General features: G+C 34.5%; 1 protein-coding gene across 1 annotated transcript; it reads left to right on the forward strand.

Annotated features, from left to right (window-relative positions):
- The first annotated feature begins 13,888 nt into the window (after nt 1-13,888).
- LOC120330640 (33 kDa inner dynein arm light chain, axonemal) lies at nt 13,889-17,392 on the forward strand. The gene is made up of 6 exons (XM_078113689.1): nt 13,889-14,095; nt 14,457-14,636; nt 15,013-15,145; nt 15,251-15,429; nt 16,399-16,563; nt 17,200-17,392. Exons 1-6 carry the CDS (start codon nt 14,015-14,017, stop codon nt 17,233-17,235), a joined length of 774 nt encoding a protein of 257 aa, XP_077969815.1. The 5' UTR covers nt 13,889-14,014; the 3' UTR covers nt 17,236-17,392.
- The last annotated feature ends 349 nt before the right edge of the window (nt 17,393-17,741 follow it).

Genomic DNA, 17,741 nt, shown 5'->3' on the forward strand with positions numbered 1-17,741 from the left:
ATGTCTGAGAAATAAATGTAAGAATATTAATACAGATATACACTGCCAAACGATTGATGATTGAGACACATTATTTATTGAGAAATTGTTATCAAAAGTTTTAGCTTGTATAGAAACATAATCAAAATGATGGTGTGAATCATTTAATGAAAAAAATTGAGCTATGCTCAAATGTTTGGAAAAATGAATATATTATTAAAGTGTTTTGACTATGTATGGACCCAAAATAAATTTGGAAAAAGTATAAGGTAATAGCCTTCTATTGATTTTTCCAAATTAAACTACTGAAATTCAATTGGTCTACCATATGAGCAGAAAAGCTATTTTCCCCAACAAGAACAATTTAGCTAAAGTACATATCTTGTCTAATACTAAACAGTCGAAATATGCTGATTCAAAAAGAAGCACTGCACTGAAAAAGGAATGGTGATCAAGTATATATCAAATCAAGTAACCTGATCTCCTGGTTCTTTAACTATCTTACACTGCAACTACCTAATCTCTAATTTTGAAGAAGTTATATAAAATACGTAAAAATACCATAAGCATTAGCGATATTACGATTTACGCAGTTAAGGGACAAATAAAATGATAGTAGCTAAAATATCTTTATATTGCGATTGCGAGACTATGTTGCAATCAATTTATTCACTAGCACATATTGATCAGCCAAAGCATAAAAGTCTAGTGTGGTCGTCAGAAATACAAAAAAATTATAGGCATAGATAACAAGTCATTCTCCAATGAACTCGTAAGTACACATTTAAAATATCATGACAGATGTTCTGTTTGATCTGATATGTCGTAATATTGACAAATCCATATTCAGTAAATACTGAAATAGCTACTGAATATATTCAAACTTATTTCGACTGAGATTTTTGCTTCAGGCTTCAAAACTGTATAGAGAATTCCTCATGAGTTCATTTTTGCAAGTTACATATACCTCAATTTTTACAGCATCTATCAGCTTTTAAAATTATCGCACCTTTCAACTAAAATCCATAATCTCAATCTAAAATCACAGCATTTCTAGACAGTTCAGTGCCGAAATATCGTCATATGGCCACCATGCAATTGTTATCCAAGACCATACCTAAATCAATTAAATAGGTTCTTGTGAGAATTTCCAGGAAAAATACCAGTCATATCTATTTGCATGTAAATACTGGTATGTAACAACAATTGAACTAATGACCTCTTGATAAAATCAAAATGACAAAGCGTCAAATCAATATAAACACACCATACTGTTGGCCTAATCAATACAATGCACTGAAGAAAGGCTATTGGCATTTTTCCATTGTACTTTTCAGAAACAAAATCTAATACAAATACAGGGAAGTTTCTCTGAATATAAAAACATTAAATCTATAAATCGATAACTACAAGATATATCAACTTGGTAAATTAGTATAAATTATAGAAAAAAAATTCTCCATTCTAGGTATTATACGTGGAAACTGACTCATAGGTGCAGTCCATAAGTGTTACAGGCTTGATTGTCTCTAAAAACAGAAATAGATATAAAACGACTGGACATAAAAATAGAACAACGTTTACAAAAACAGTAGTTATCAGAATTACCAATCTTGAAAAAGCAGCCAAGCTAGTATATGAATCTGATAGGGTTAAACAAAGAACCAAATCTTTCAATTCCATAGCATGCCTTCCTGAGCTAATGACTAATGTATTACATTTCTTCCCTAACTCCTCATAAAAAACAGTCACACTGTATGGCATAGCACAGCAAGTTCAACTGACCAGATTCAGGAATGTCCCCACTACAGTCGTGTTTATACAATCTCACAATAAGATTTACGGGTATAGTCTACAATATTACAATAAATGTAATACTAAAAGCTAATACTGAAATACTACGGTATAGCATACAGAGTCATATACAGTCATCTGAAATAAAATGTTATGCACAATGACATACAGACATAATTATATGGCAAACCATCGCCTCTTGTCCAGTTACAGAGTTACCAGTCAAGGTATGTCAGATTAGTTGTCCAGTTATTTGTTTCAGATAGATAGAGTGTATTCCAGTATTCAGATATTTGATAATCAGTGATCAGTGAAAACAAAACAAAACAAGCTGTTAGCGGGCTATAAGAGGTATAAGAGGTACAAGACGAACAGACGAAAGAAAATACATTATATTAATTACTTGTTCTTTCCACTATCCTGTTTGCCGCAACAGACGAGACTGTGGCATCATTCAACTAACTTGCTCTAAGCTGTAAAATTTCTTCAAACAAAGAGGTCAGTTGCTAACATCGTCAACACAAACAGGCCGCAAATAAGCGATTGAGCTCTGCAAGAGTTAAGCGAACGACAGCATAATTGCCGTCGAAAAACTTTGGAAAATTGCGCTCAACGTCGTTTTTTAATCGCGTCAAAATCGAGAAGTAGCAGGGCATATAATAAGCTCTTAGCTATGAAAGAAAAACTAGAAGTTGCCGAGTAATGGTCGCCGCGGAACGCAAACTGTTATCCATCCTTGGTCCGTGCTCGGCATGAAGATATAAACAAGGGCGTATCGATTTCAGGATCGTCAAATTTTCAACAACAAACAACATTGCGCCTCTGGCAACATTGCGGCGTTAGGACATTTTATTAGTTGAATAACGACGTCGGTATTCATACCGATGTTTGGTTGTAAAAGAAACCAGTGTCGGAATTAATTTGCGCTTTTAAATACACGCAGACACATGCGGCAAGAGGAATGCAGTTGCACTAACTTTTGCGTTATTGGCATTCTGTTAAATATCTAAATTCATTGAGAATTGTAAATAACACACACAATTTATTCATCTCCCATGACTGTGAAAAACATATCGAACTACGGGCACTAGCAATCAAATGGTTAACATGATAAATCGCCAGGTCGACTATCCTCTCTCCGAATTAATATTGTATCTTAACATTAAGCTGTCGCAATTATTGTGCCGACGAAGAGTTATCAGAAAAGTAAAAACAAGTATAACAATTCCATACATAATAATTAATATATAAATCATATTGGAAAAATTGCGCCCAAAATTGTCGTTCAAAACTCCTTGCTCGCTAACAAGTTGTCACTACCAATGGCCAAATAAACGGATTTCAACATTTTGAATATTTTACAATATTCAGAGACGTTTTTATTGGAAGTGGTAACAAAAATAAGTACATATATAACGTATATTATACTAACCCTAGCGAACTCCGATAAAATAGGCCTCCATCACATTGCTATTGATACCAGCCGCTTTCCGCAAAATTTCAGTCAGTGATCTGAAACGATATACGGTAACTCTGTAGTACGGGAGAGACACCCTTGTGCCCTTTTGCACGCTACAAGTGCAAATCGCATTGAAGCGCATCATGCTCACTGCTGATTTGTAAATAAATCTACTTAACTGAAGGGATAATCTTTGTTAATTGGAACGTGAACGCATAGCGGAAAATATTTCGAATATAGCATTGGGTTTGCTGTATTTAGTTGGGCAAAACGATTCATTAAATTACGCAACATTTCGAAGTATTTGAAATAGGTCGAATAATCAACTATCCAATCTTATATTTGTCGGACATGCATGAAAGGTGGAAACGGCGGTTAAATCGAACCTTCACGGCGTTTATGTGATCAAGGACGCTGGATCGTGATAGTAACATCGAAACTTTCGTTTTTGAATTACAACATCAAAATTGACTATGGGCCTGACCTGAGATAGATTTGTCATCAGTTACAACGCGTAACCAGTACGATATGTTACGCAACAGTTAATTTTTGTAGAAAATAATGTAGGCCTACATAACCCGTGAAATGTGAAGACATTGACATTTTTCGAAAACGGAAGCGCTATTTTAATAGAAATTCAATGGAAAATGCAAATTCGATTTTATTAAACGAGGCATATTCAAGCCATGCAATATTGAAGTATGACATCGCCAGTTCAGCCGGTCCCTTTTTTACAAGAAATACGCAACGAAAAATGCTTTGAATATGTACAAACAACAATATACACTCGAGCGCGTCTTAATTTCTGCATAATACCTTGTCTATTGGGCGGAATAACTTTGACGACGTCTTAACAAAAATAACGTATATCGTCATATTTTAACATGGTAATTAAAACATATCCCATGAGTGACGTGTTGGCTGCAATTACGCACTAGATTTTAACATTTGAGGTCATTCACGTGAGACATGAGCGGAATAACTAATGCCTCATTAGAAACAACCAAGCAATTGAATAATTGTCGCAATACAGAACCCGATGGATGAACAGCTCATATGGCACAAAACCGATTATATATTAAATTGAAATATACTGATCAGCATGACAGGTGGAATATCATAATAATGTTATTAAATATTTCTTTTAGAATATCGAATATTATGAGTAACATTAAGAATAGGAACTCATTGTCAAGTTTCGTACTATCATTAGCATACATCCTGATCACGATTTGCTGATTTGGTACCGATGGTAGATAGTTTACAACTACAGAATTGTACGCATTGAGAAAAAATTGTCCCCAATGATATCCATTATTTCGCGAGGAATGCGTCTGTCATCATGTTTACTGGTTTCTGGCAAAGTATTTGTAGCCAGCACAATTTATCTAATACAGAATTATTTTTCAGTCAACAGTTGGTGTTAAAAATGTAGCAGCGATAGGAAGCATTCTCTGGTTGAAACGCGCCATTTTTATTCATCAGTGTAAAAATTACGCAATGTCGTCACAAAATCAATTCAGTTATAACGGCTGACCGACGCGAGAAAAGCAAATTATTATCGATCCTATGGATTGAAAATAGTCAATGATCAGCTGACGGCTGATATAGTCGCTCAAATGTTACAGTTGCAGTATTCAAAGAAAATGAACAGATATACAAACGCGGGCGAGTAATGTGTACAAAGTCCTTGCACGCCGATCAATACCAACGCGCATTCTTAAATCACGTTTTCTTAACCAATGTACGAAACAGCTGAACTCCATAACCCATTTGCCCTGAAAAGCAAACAAACACCACAAACAGTTGTAACCTCGTAAATCGTCAAGTATTGACGACGTTAAGCGAACGATTTTCAAGCTCCGGTTTCTCTGCTCTGGCGGCGGTAATTTATCGTCTTAAACGATAAAGCGCTGATAATAATTTAATTGCAAAATTTAATGTATTTAAATCACTGTTTCGCACCATGTAGTCTCCCAAGTCCCACCACCATATCACGAGGAATCAGTAATATTAATAATGATAAATTATATAAAAGAGTAATTTACTTCAAAGTAAGTTAGTAGTATAATTTTTAACCGTTAAGATGATTTCCCTTTGAAATTGGAAAAAATGGATATGAAATTCTGTTTGAGCTCGTGTTTTTGCTGTCTCCATATCAGCGTCAACGTTGATATTTGCTACAAGTCTCTCGAGACCAATAGAATGTTTATTTGTACAAGCAGAATATTACCGACTGACACAGGCTCACCCTCAAGTCGTGACCGGATCATCCGACAATGATAGTCAGCAAATTTTTAGAATCGACTTTGCCAAAGTTAAAACTTTAAGGGCCATTGACGCGCAAAAGCATACCCTTTTTGCCGATTAGGTGCTCAAGTAATGATACAATTTATTTTAAAGTAGTAAGTAAGCCCACTCAAACTAGTTTAAATCGCGAAAAATGTCAAGTGCAAGTTATACAAAACAATCAACAACTATAACTTAGGAAACATCATACAAATTCATTTCAATACGACAGTAGAGACGACAAACGACAGACTGCGACAATATAGGCTAAACTGCTGTTTTAATAAGCCCCAGAACGGAAATATTATAAAGCGTCAAATACCATAAAAATAAATACGATGCTGTTGTAGAATAAACGGCACACAGGTTCAATCATACGACAAAGGGGTCCAAAAGTTGCTCACGATGCTAAAAGAATAATAATAATTGAACAATACCTTGTTGAAACGAAGGTAAATCGGTCTAACCAATAGGTCGGTTCGGGGCTCAAAGCGGAAATGTCAGATGTATATCGAACAAGAGATATATCCGTTACATTCTCTAACCGCATGGATGAAAGTGTACGCGTGTACCTAAACGCCTTTCCATATTTTTTCTCGTCAAATATGTAAAAAAAACGACGATCTGGTAGTCTCTGGAGCGTATTCAACAAAACTCAATTAAACCATTTTCTAGCTCTGGTTTTAATGTCGACCGGGCAATATTTTAGAACAAATGGAGCAATTATGTCGAATGACAGCTCGCTAAAGATTGTGAAAACTTGGTGGGCCACCGTGAAACATATAAACAATTCATCTACTGGATATTTTCATTCTTTTCTAAGTGCTGATAGTCACTAACTTGAATTTTTGATTATACTGAAGAATATTTTGTATATCCGATTTTAACTAATTCAACAAAAGCGTTCTCTCAACAACTATATAAATATCCAACATGTGGCTTCCACAAAAAAATCTATTCTAATTGATATTTGCTTCGATTTAATACATTCCTAATACATAACTTAAAGCACCGAGTTCACACCAAGTGTTTAAGACATTTCAAATGCGAAAACAAAAATATTTTGTTCGGTAGGTAGGTAGTTAACACGTGACGCTCAGTGAAAAATGACAGAGCAAATAGCCATAAAACTGATAAATCAAACATTACCACGAGTAGGTTCGCCGTCCCATTTTACGTATAAATGTAGGCGGTTAAAAGTGATCTGCTTTTAATATGATGGTCTATTATGTTTTCTATCGAATCAAAAACTAAATGCGGCCGCTTATATACACTTTTACTTCATGTCATATGTGAAATTGCAAGCACAGGTAACACAAAACGCGAACTTCTAGTAGACTATTATATTGACCTTCCTTCTCACACGGAACCAAAGGTAATCCAATAATAAGCTAAATACAAACACAAAAACTTCCGGTCTTGGACCTTTCAACAAAATCGCTTAAGCGCTGCAAGCTTTATTTATACTGTATGCATTCTTACAAATTCGTAAAAGGTCACCATACCAAGCTTATAACGTTGACAGACTGAAGATTTTTATGATCTTTCTGCCTGGAGCGTAAGAACGTGCTCAAACAATTCTGTGATGAAGTTTTACAACGTAGTTTAGGAATCATTAATAAATGACACACAGCCGCATTAAAATCAACCCTTTTTATCGCGATAAATTGACGAATTGTTAGTAACTACCTGCTACCTTATATCGCATAAATATAGGCAATATTATCGTATTATACATCTGTCGATAATAAAGAATATTTAACATCTTCGGTCAGTGAACATGTCGGTCATGTACACTCGAACAGCGTCGCCTATGTGAAGTAACACTTCACCATTGTTGCTTGCTAATTTTTTGCGCCTAAAAACGTCAGTCTTTGGAAAATAGATTCGTCATGAGAAATTTCTATTTCGACCAGTTGGTTACGCAACTAGGTTTCGTATGACTAAAAGGTGGAATAGAATTCATATAATTCTTGCTATAACTAAAAGTTTTTCCTGCTACTAAAAGTTTTTTCAAGCTTAGTGGGGATGTACGAACGCCCTTCCTTTTTCACATAGGCTACATCTTAATCAGGCTAACAGTTTAATTGCCGTCACATATATTCACAGAACACTTGAACTTAATGAAACATGTCCATCATATAAAGACCTGACAGTTTGGACGGTAACGATAAATTTAGAAGATTCTACTCCTGAAGAACGCTACAGCGACTATGATGAAATTTAACGAGTACATTCAATTGAGCAGTAAATATTTCGTCAGAAATATCCCCAACTTTATTATTTGACTAGACATGAAGATAATTTTTCTTTAAGAAAAAACATTATTATGCGTGGACAACGTGACAAGACGCTGCTGATTGACTGTTAAAAATCACCGGGACAGTGATAAGATGACGTATGCAAACGTCACGGAGTCATACGAGTTCACAAAACGTTTATTGTATCACAGTCAGTGCTACGTCTATTGTACTTCTGGTAAAGAATAAGTAATTTATGCATCAGGAAAAGGCGTATGACTCGCAACACCCAAAATGAAACATTCAATAACACATATTTCCAAAAATGGTGCGATCGTATAACATTGCGTTGATTTGTAAATAGAATTTGGGAAAAAATGTTGGAAATATCCCGGCAACTTTTGTTTGGCCTCCGTTTACCCCATCGGATATATTTCAATTATATAAAATAACAATACCGTATGCCCATTAATCAAAATTTGTATGTTCATCTTTTTCAATCCAAATCCAGAGTTATTTTTAATAAAGACGAAAATATCCCGGTGCGTTTTAACCCACTTGATTGCATTATATATAGGACATTCCACTAACGAGACGAACTCTAATATTTTTTATATGAGTCACATGTTACGGTCATAAATTTTAAGAAAGTAAATGAATATAAAGAAATAGTAAAATGACCGAGAAGGAAATAAATCAAACTAAGCGAGAAATGAGCGGTTAAAGTATATTTGTCTTGTGTATTGTAACAGGGGGTTTACTAGTACATTTTCGTTATTTAGTGTATACTGTCCTACTACAGTACTGTAAGGTGGTAGTATTAATGCTGTTATATTTACATGTTGCGCAACTGTATCTTAGTACTAAAACATATTGCTTATTTATGGTACAGATGCCGTCACATTTGAGAGCAAATATTATACAGTATAATTTATGTATACACAGAATGGACAACATACAACAAGCTCAGAGATACAGAACTCGTTTATACTAAACAGGACTCAATTATAACAAAGAAGCAAACTCAAATTGTCCCCGGAAATGCTTCGGACAAAGAATCATAAACAATGTATCGAAAAGTAAATAACTCGAACGACTTCTGGCATTTTCATATCGCATAATCCACGTATGCTGATAAAATGTGAAAGGTTAGAAGCGAACTCAACCAATCTCCAAAAAATATATAAATGAATATTTAGGTGCTACCTTAATGTACATTTGTTTGCGCCAAAACACGATTAGCGGAAGAACAAAACGAATAGACCAAGAGAGAGAGAGTTACAGCTAGAAAAAATCGATGCCCATGCAAAGAAATGCAACTGCATAATTCGCCGACAAACTTTATTACCGTCGTAAAATCCAAAATCAAGGCTATAAATGAATTGATTGGATTTTTAATGATATGAAACAAAAGTAGGACTGAAACTAGTATCGTAAACTAGAGCCATGCTTTTAGTAACAATCAATTTGGTCGTTTCGATTTTACGTGTCACTTCGTAATGTTCAGATAAGGGTTACGAATATTACAAATTACCTCACTTCAAGCAACCGACGACAAATATTTTCTTGTGTGTAAATGCCCCAGACGTTAATCTTGATAGGAACAATAATTTCAGGAAAATCTGAATCAGCGATCGCACAGACCGTCTTCAATAATACATGGGTTTCTCGTAATCGAACTTGCTACCTAAATACAACCGAATGTCTCGATACCAATCACTGATTGTATTACCGTAAATATTAATTTCAAGTGACTATCTATATAACACTACATTTGCCCACGCTTCATAACCATACCCCTCTGCCATTCATTAAACGACACGACGCCGCGGGCAAGCGATGTCAATCATGTTAAAGCGGGCGTATCAATATGACCATGGTAGCCAAAATTGCGCGAATCTCTTATCAAAACACTCGATTATATTTTAGGACGAACTTCAGATATATTAACTAGAGCTCATTTGTGTTCTACATAATATATACTAGAGATGTACCGATACCAGCTAAAAATGCCGATACCGATACGCCGATACTACAAAAAGGCCGATATTACCGATACTATGTAATTATTACTTAATTAGGTATGCTGTGTAGGGCAGACGGGTTAAAACAATGGTCTTTGAGCGTTGTTCATAGTACACATTATTTCAGATCGAAAAAAAATATAGCCTATAACATAATATGAAATTAATGTTTGGTATCCATATGCTGTAACTGATTAAGATACATTGTACAGTAACGCTAGTAATCTCGGTGTTCAATTAGAAAACTCATAAGCCGGGATGTCCAATTTGAATTTAATGTTAATATCGCGAGCTTCGAATATCGTTATTCGTGTTTAAAAGAATATCGAATATCACCCACACATTCTAGCGCCGCCGTCCTACGTTCAAATTAAAAGCATTTTACAAATATTTTATTTAGTGGCTAATCGTAATCGTCGACGCAATAAGTCGTAAGTAGATATATTTTGAGACAGTCTAGGGCTAGGCGGTCAAGTCAATATATCTATAAAGAAATCGTGTAGTTAAGCAGAATTAAAATTAATACCTGTGTAGTGGGATAATTGTGTCGGAATTTAGTTTATCGATGTCGACGGACTAAATGACACTCGTACTTGACGACAAACTGGCACTATACCCGTGCCAAAAGTCCATGTGCCGTTAATAAGGAAGGACCCCAATTCCACTGTATGATTTAAAACTGGGCGCCTGGTTGCTTTTAGTTATGTGCTGTGTTGATATATTTCTTCATAAAAACTATGTAATATTAAAAATGTCAATATAAAAATTTGTCAGCAAAAATAGCCAAATTAGTTTAGCTGATAAATAGCTAAAAACACGTGAATCCTATTCTCTCGCGGGGGTGGGGACATGTATGGCTCATAGCTCACGATCTCTACAGACAAAAATAAATTAAAAAGTAGTATTCCAACTTATCTTTTGAAAACATTCTGGACCATATCAAAAAGGTAAATATATCGGAAATATCGGCCTTACTCTAACCGATACATGGCCGATACCCGATACATCTCTAATATATACCCAACCGCATACTACAGAAGTAACTCAGTGTAACATAATATACAAATGCAAAGGCGTGTGTGTAGATGCCGACAATCTATTCAAAACAATCACATAGCGCGATTTTCCATGCATCGTGGTAGCATGAATGAATGATTACAAGCGGTGGATTGGCATGCTTTATTCCTGCGTGGAATAACTTTGTACAAAAGAATTGCCTGATCAACTTTTTGCTCATCGGAATTTATTTCCTCATGAAAAATAGTTTTTTGGCCTCCGTCCAGACCACCAAGCTGTAACTAATTTCATGACCCCCCTCCCCTTTAGTATCCTTGGCTGTGCTCCTGTTATTTATCTCTATTTTGGCTGTACCTAAGCACAGTTCAAAGCATATACTAGATTTAGAAGTAAGGTTAATAGCAAATCAATCTGTTCTATTTCGAATTTTTGAAAATTATCCGGTTATTCCAGGTGATGTTTCCTGCATGTTCAACAACACTACCAACTTAATTCCTTTCTCTGAGAAAACAATTACAATCTCTAATAATATGCTATATTTTCGATTCATAAGGCACTTATATCAATCCATCTTTTCTATTACTACAGCAATAATACTACAGTTCACAGTGCTTGCAATTCAACATGACAAGCAATTAAGAATCACAGCATGTGTTCATGTGACACAATAATTAACACCACTGTGTAAATTGCCATCAATTGGGTGAGCAATTTGAATGCTATTTCATTGATCCTAAGTATTGATTCTCAAGTGTATTGGTGAACAAATCTATTGTGAAAGCAATGACAAGACATTTACATTATTTTTTTTTAATCAATGTGTAATGTTTTAGGGTGTCATACGATCTGATAATGTATTACTAAGACTCCATATGAAATTGTTATGTTACATTACGAAAGGTAGGATATTTTATGAAACATCCACAAACATTTTTTATGTTTCCAGATAAACCTACTTTTACACCTGATATAATGTCAGTTGGTGACCGTACATTTGAACCCATGTACATTTGAACCCATGCGTATATCCACGGGTTCAATCTATATGCGGGTGCTAAAACCCATGGGTTAGGGTTAGTATGGGTTTAACTATCCGTGAAACAAAAAAAATTCCATAGGTGCAATAGCATACAGGTGAAATTGTCATGGGTTCAAATGTACGTGGGTTCAAATGTAATGGAACCTGTCAGTTACCAATGTATGAAACCAAATATTTGATGGTATGAAAAACTAACAGTATATGTATAACAATCATTATTCACAATTTATGAAGCGAGTGCACAATCATGGAGAATATCTGCTGTTATTTCCTTAGATCATTGTGTAGAGTAACTATTGCAGATAACTTACTTTATCCACTCTGAATATTATAATAATATAGTCTTACTTACGAGCATGGTCTTGTTATCAGTATGCAAATAAAAACGAATCAATTTAATCAAAATACAGAATAAATCATATTCAAAATTTGACAATAAAAAATTACAGTAAAGCTGTGAATTTCCTGTGATGCAGACTACTCTTTACAAAAGATGCAACTGTAACAAAGGTATGTTTGGATTTTTGTTGTTATAAATTTGTAGCATTTGAGAGTGAATTACATTGAAATATAAACCATTGAGATATCCATTCCTGCACTTTGCATTAGAGTTCAATTTATTTTATTACAATATCAAATTGAATACATGTAAATCTTTCATTCTTTCACGTGGTATTTGTAATTCATATAAAATTATAATTTGTCATTTGGACCATGGTTTAATGATATATTTAAATTTTAATATTGTTGCTAGTGAAAATTCTAGTCAGAAAAAAGTTTAGCAGGGTTTTAGTGTTCTTCAATTTATACTTGAAAAATACTCAAAACTAAGAGCCAGGAGTAAAAAAAAAATATATAGCCTACATATGCATCTCTTCAATTGGTTGAGAAACAATATTGGCAACAAATAATTTGATTTAACATGCAGACATTACTGAAAAAAAAGGAATGGCAACAATTTCCACAAATAGGCTAAACAATTGTGACGTCAATCAGTTTTGCTATGGTAGACAATGTCAAAGTCATGTTATGTAATATTTCAATATCAGCTCCTGAACAGCTCAGGGTGGCATATAGCATTTGCAGCCTGTTGTATATCAATTTTCAATGGCTCACAAAATGATACGGTAGTTCTTTTTATTACCGAAAAGTATAAATGGAACATGATATATTCAAAACACTGGAACAGGTGACAACATAGACTATCACACTTTTGTCAGTTCATTGGACAAATTGCAGTTTCATTTCTATACCTCTACTCCAGCAGTTGAAATGTAATTTATGTCCGGTAACCACCTAGATATTTTTAAAATCTTTACCAGCCAAATGAATATTAATGCTAAACAGAAATATAACTTTCGATGAACTCATTCCCAGCTCAGATATTAAAGTTTTATTGAAATCCCCTCATTTCTGCATTTATTTGAAATGATGAAACCACAAAAATTTTGAATAGCAATAGCTGAATAGAGGTAAACAATGTGTATTCTATTGATGACAGCATCCCAACTTCTGAACTTCAATTCATTCCACAGTCCAGCAGTCTCACCTGCAAGCCTGACCTAAAACACACATCTTGCTGTTATCCTCATGGTGCCCTCTTTTTAAGGTAATCTCGTTTCAACTCTCGCAATTGCAAAATTCAACATTTTCACCTGTGTATAAACATACGGTACCGGTACTCCAAATGTACGGTACCGGTATGTCATTATCTAAGTCCCCACGTCAGAACATGGAAACATGAAAAGTATACAAAAAGCGATCGTGATGGAGAAGCTCCGTCAGAAGCGGATTACCAGCGCCACACTTTCTTGAAACAATAAATTGTGGTAAAATAATCTCCATATTAATGCAGATTTCAAAAATGAACAAGTATGTCAAGATATTTATTTAAATGATACCTTATAAATAGATCAGAATTACATAAACTTGTTGTTAACTATGAAATAGTACGAAACAAGTGAAATGTACCAAAATGAGCATTTCTCGAACCTATTCTAACCACCACTAGATGACCTCATACATCATGTCGCCATGACGACTACCGACGACGCCATGTTTTTCGTTGTTGTTGCTTAGTTCGACCGTTTTTGGTTTCGAGTCTTCAGAATTTTGTTCAAATTTTGCAGTATTTATAATATATTAGATCGATAGTTAAATATATCATTTCAAAATGATTCCTCCTAATTCTTCACTACTAAAGTACGACAATCCAGTCCTTGTCAGCCGGAACACAGAGAAGAAAACGCCAAAGGTTTTTAAATTTACCTAATCTACTCCCTGTGCATACCGTTAGCTAGCCATCCTTTCTAAATTAAAAATACGGAAACTGATATTAGGAATATCATATTTTTACCCAAACGTTACCTCAGAATACGACCATTTTGCCTGCAACACTAAATTCACGTAAAAGGTGATTTTTTCTACAAAAATTAATTCTGCATAATTAGTAAAATGTTGCTAGGTGTTGCAGGTTGCAGGTTTGTTTGCACAACTTTGGTCAGCTTTGGTCATTTTCTTGCAATATGCAGATATATCTGAATTACCTCTTCCTTAGGCTAAACTAAAGAATTGTGCAGTAGCTATAATACGAGATATACCAAATTTATTTTCAGGCACGTGCACTTAAAGTCAGTCCACAGCAAGCGCCTGGAGCGGGACCAATTCCAGGCCCACCAAAGGGTGGAAGACTTTCTCCAATTGATTCGAGTAAACAACAACAAACAGATGAAATACTGAACAGCATTTTGCCTCCCAGAGAATGGAATGAAGCAGGACAGTTATGGGTTCAACAGGTAAATTCTATTGATTAATTTTAAATGAATATTAAATTCATAGACAGTTTTTTTTTTATCTGGAAAGCATTTCTTCCAAGAGTGAAATTGTTGAGTTATTTGTGTTTTGTAATGTGTATGAACACATTATCCCTTTAAAAAGTGCAAAAGCAAAAGTGTGAGTCGCAAGTCACACTAATGATTTTTTGAAATAAATGAAATATTGCCAAGGGTAGAATATACGATAAAGAAAGTTTGGGAATCATTGGCATAAACGTAAAAATATCTGGTCAAGTATGAAATAATAAAGAATATTTTTAATAACTAATAGCAATAATTTTGCAGCAATTAATAAATATGACAATTTTTTTGAGGCTTGTTATTGCAATATATTCAGGTTTCTAGTACTCCTGCAACAAGGCTTGATGTGGTCAACCTTCAGGAAGAATTAGACAAACGTCTACAACAAAGACAAGCCAGAGAAACTGGAATTTGTCCAGTCAGACGCGAATTGTATTCACAGTGTTTTGGTATATACTTCGTTTTACTTGTAGTAGCTCATTTTTTTACAGAAAATGGATTCAAAATTTCACAAAAACACTTCCTAAATGCTCAAATATTATTGATGTTTTCAGATGAGCTGATTCGCCAGGTAACAATCAACTGTGCAGAACGAGGTCTTCTGCTATTGAGAGTTCGAGATGAGATTAGAATGACTATTGCAGCATATCAGACATTGTATGAGAGCAGTGTGGCTTTTGGAATGAGAAAAGCTCTACAGGCGGAACAAGGAAAGTCAGACATGGAAAAGAAAGTGAGTTTTAGTTTGATTGTGCCTATCTGTGACCTCGGCTTCCATCACAACAATGCACTTGAAGGCAAACAAAACAATTTTCTGTGATACCTGTACTGTATTCATTGCTGCTGTGTCTGTGGAATGTCATTCCCATGGTTACCTTGTTTGGCAGTGCTCGGAGTCTTATTTTTGTAAGTTACGAGTTTGTTTTATTGCAGTAAACCAGGGTTGTGCAACAGGTGGCCCACGGGCCACAGCCTGGCCCATCAAGCCATTTCATTGTATCTTTTTCAACATGGAAAAACTACATTATTGATTGGCCCAGCTAGATGTCTGAAGTTGGTTATATGGCCCACCGACAAAAAATGTTGCTCACCCCTGCTGTGAACTTTTTTAATGATATGTTCAACTTTTTTTCTCCTGTAATAATTACTGTTAGACTTAATCACGGGTGTCCCTGCCCATTAATCAGTATTGGTGTTTCACTCCTTGAAATGCCATATTTACGTTTCTCCATTATATTGCTCATATAAAGTGAATTTTATTTTCAAATGATTGCTGTATGAAACAGTCAGACTGTCACTACAGTGTTTATGTGAATCATGATCAGAACAAACATAACCACGCCGATTGGTTTCACATTCGATATTAAATGATCATGATAGATTTGATTACATACATATTTTATTATGATATTTTATGTTGATATCAGTTAAAATAGTTGTTCTTGGGAACGATTGATGATAAACATTATTTACATTTTCCCAAGGATTCGAACGCTCAGTTCCAATAATCTATTCTCCCATTTAGGATGCTTTTGTACATATCAATCTGTTTTTCATCACGTCAATCGTGTGTCTTTGCAGAAACCAAACATAATTTTAGTTATTGCTTCAACCATGTATTACGCCCTGTAATTGGGTAAATATTACCTTAGTTTGATTCGTCCAGGGCTAATATATGTTATCAAGTTATTAATTTTAATAGAACGCAGATCTTGAAAATGAAAAGAGAGAACTTGAACGTACTGTGAATGAATTGAAAGCCAAATGTGAATCGATTGAAAAGAGGGAAGCAGAGAGAAGACAGGTTGAAGAAAAGAAACATTCTGAGGAAATCCAATTCTTAAAACGAACAAATCAACAACTGAAGGTGTGGATTGTGTACTATTCTTTGAATCATGAAAATTACTGCAGATCTTTTAAATTGAGGGAAACATAATTACTTTTGTAACTCCTATAAATTTATTTTGAAATTGTCCTTCAAATAATGATTAGATACTAACTTAAAAACAACCTATTTATTCGTAATGATTTCAAACACATTTTTTCTCAAAATTTCATCATTCCCCCTTTTTCCTAAAACACTTCAATATCAATCTTTTAAATTTCCAACTGGTTAAAGTGAGAGTTGAATAAAATATTAATTGGCGTAATATAATCACAAAACTGCTGGAAAGTTTTGAGTTTTTCGTGCTATATTCCAAAACTGAAATAGATTTGTTCACAGTTGGAATCTGCAACAAACTGGAATTGTTATGAAATTTTTAAAAGTTATAGATAAGCTGACAAAATTGTAATATGTTATAAAGCAAACAACCTGAGAACTCACATTATTTATTTCATACCAGTTGTGCATGTCGTACTATTAATAAATTCGGTAGCAAACTACTCTCTATTTCCATTCCACTGTTGGAGCTACGTTTTTCATCATTTTTTTCTTACGTTTTGTCACAATAATATACATTTCTCTTATTTAATTCTAACTCTTCACTCTATTCTATTTCAGACTCAATTGGAAGGTATAATAGCACCAAAGAAGTGACACAGGAAAGAATCTTTTTGCATTTTCTACTTCGCCGACGGACTTCCCAAGATTTTGACAAAACTATTGACGATGTACAGCTTCTAAATTATAACCAAGTGTTTTATATTATTTATTCCCTTATGGAATGATATGTAAATAAATATTAATAGTTTAATTGTGACTGGCTTCTATCAGCTTAGACATGATATTGTAAGAATACCTGGATATTGTAAAAAATCATCTTTGTATGAGATCGATCATACTTTCGAAATTGAAGCCTGCATTTTTATCTATATATTTGAGAGGAAAGGTAATTAGGTGAACGCATTGTGTCAAAATGAATGAACCACATCAGGTAGGGCAGAAGTTAGTGATTACCAATTCGCTTAAACTCATCGATCAAAAGTCTTGCAGCACACTACCATGATTGTGCTTTTGCAACATTTTGTTTCCAAGGGTGAAAATTAAAATTAGGGACATTTCAGGATCATGGGAATGCCAATATAGATTCATCTGCATAAAAG

The sequence above is a fragment of the Styela clava genome, chromosome 6 (assembly GCF_964204865.1).
Source record: "Styela clava chromosome 6, kaStyClav1.hap1.2, whole genome shotgun sequence".
NCBI classification, from domain to species: Eukaryota; Metazoa; Chordata; class Ascidiacea; order Stolidobranchia; family Styelidae; genus Styela; species Styela clava.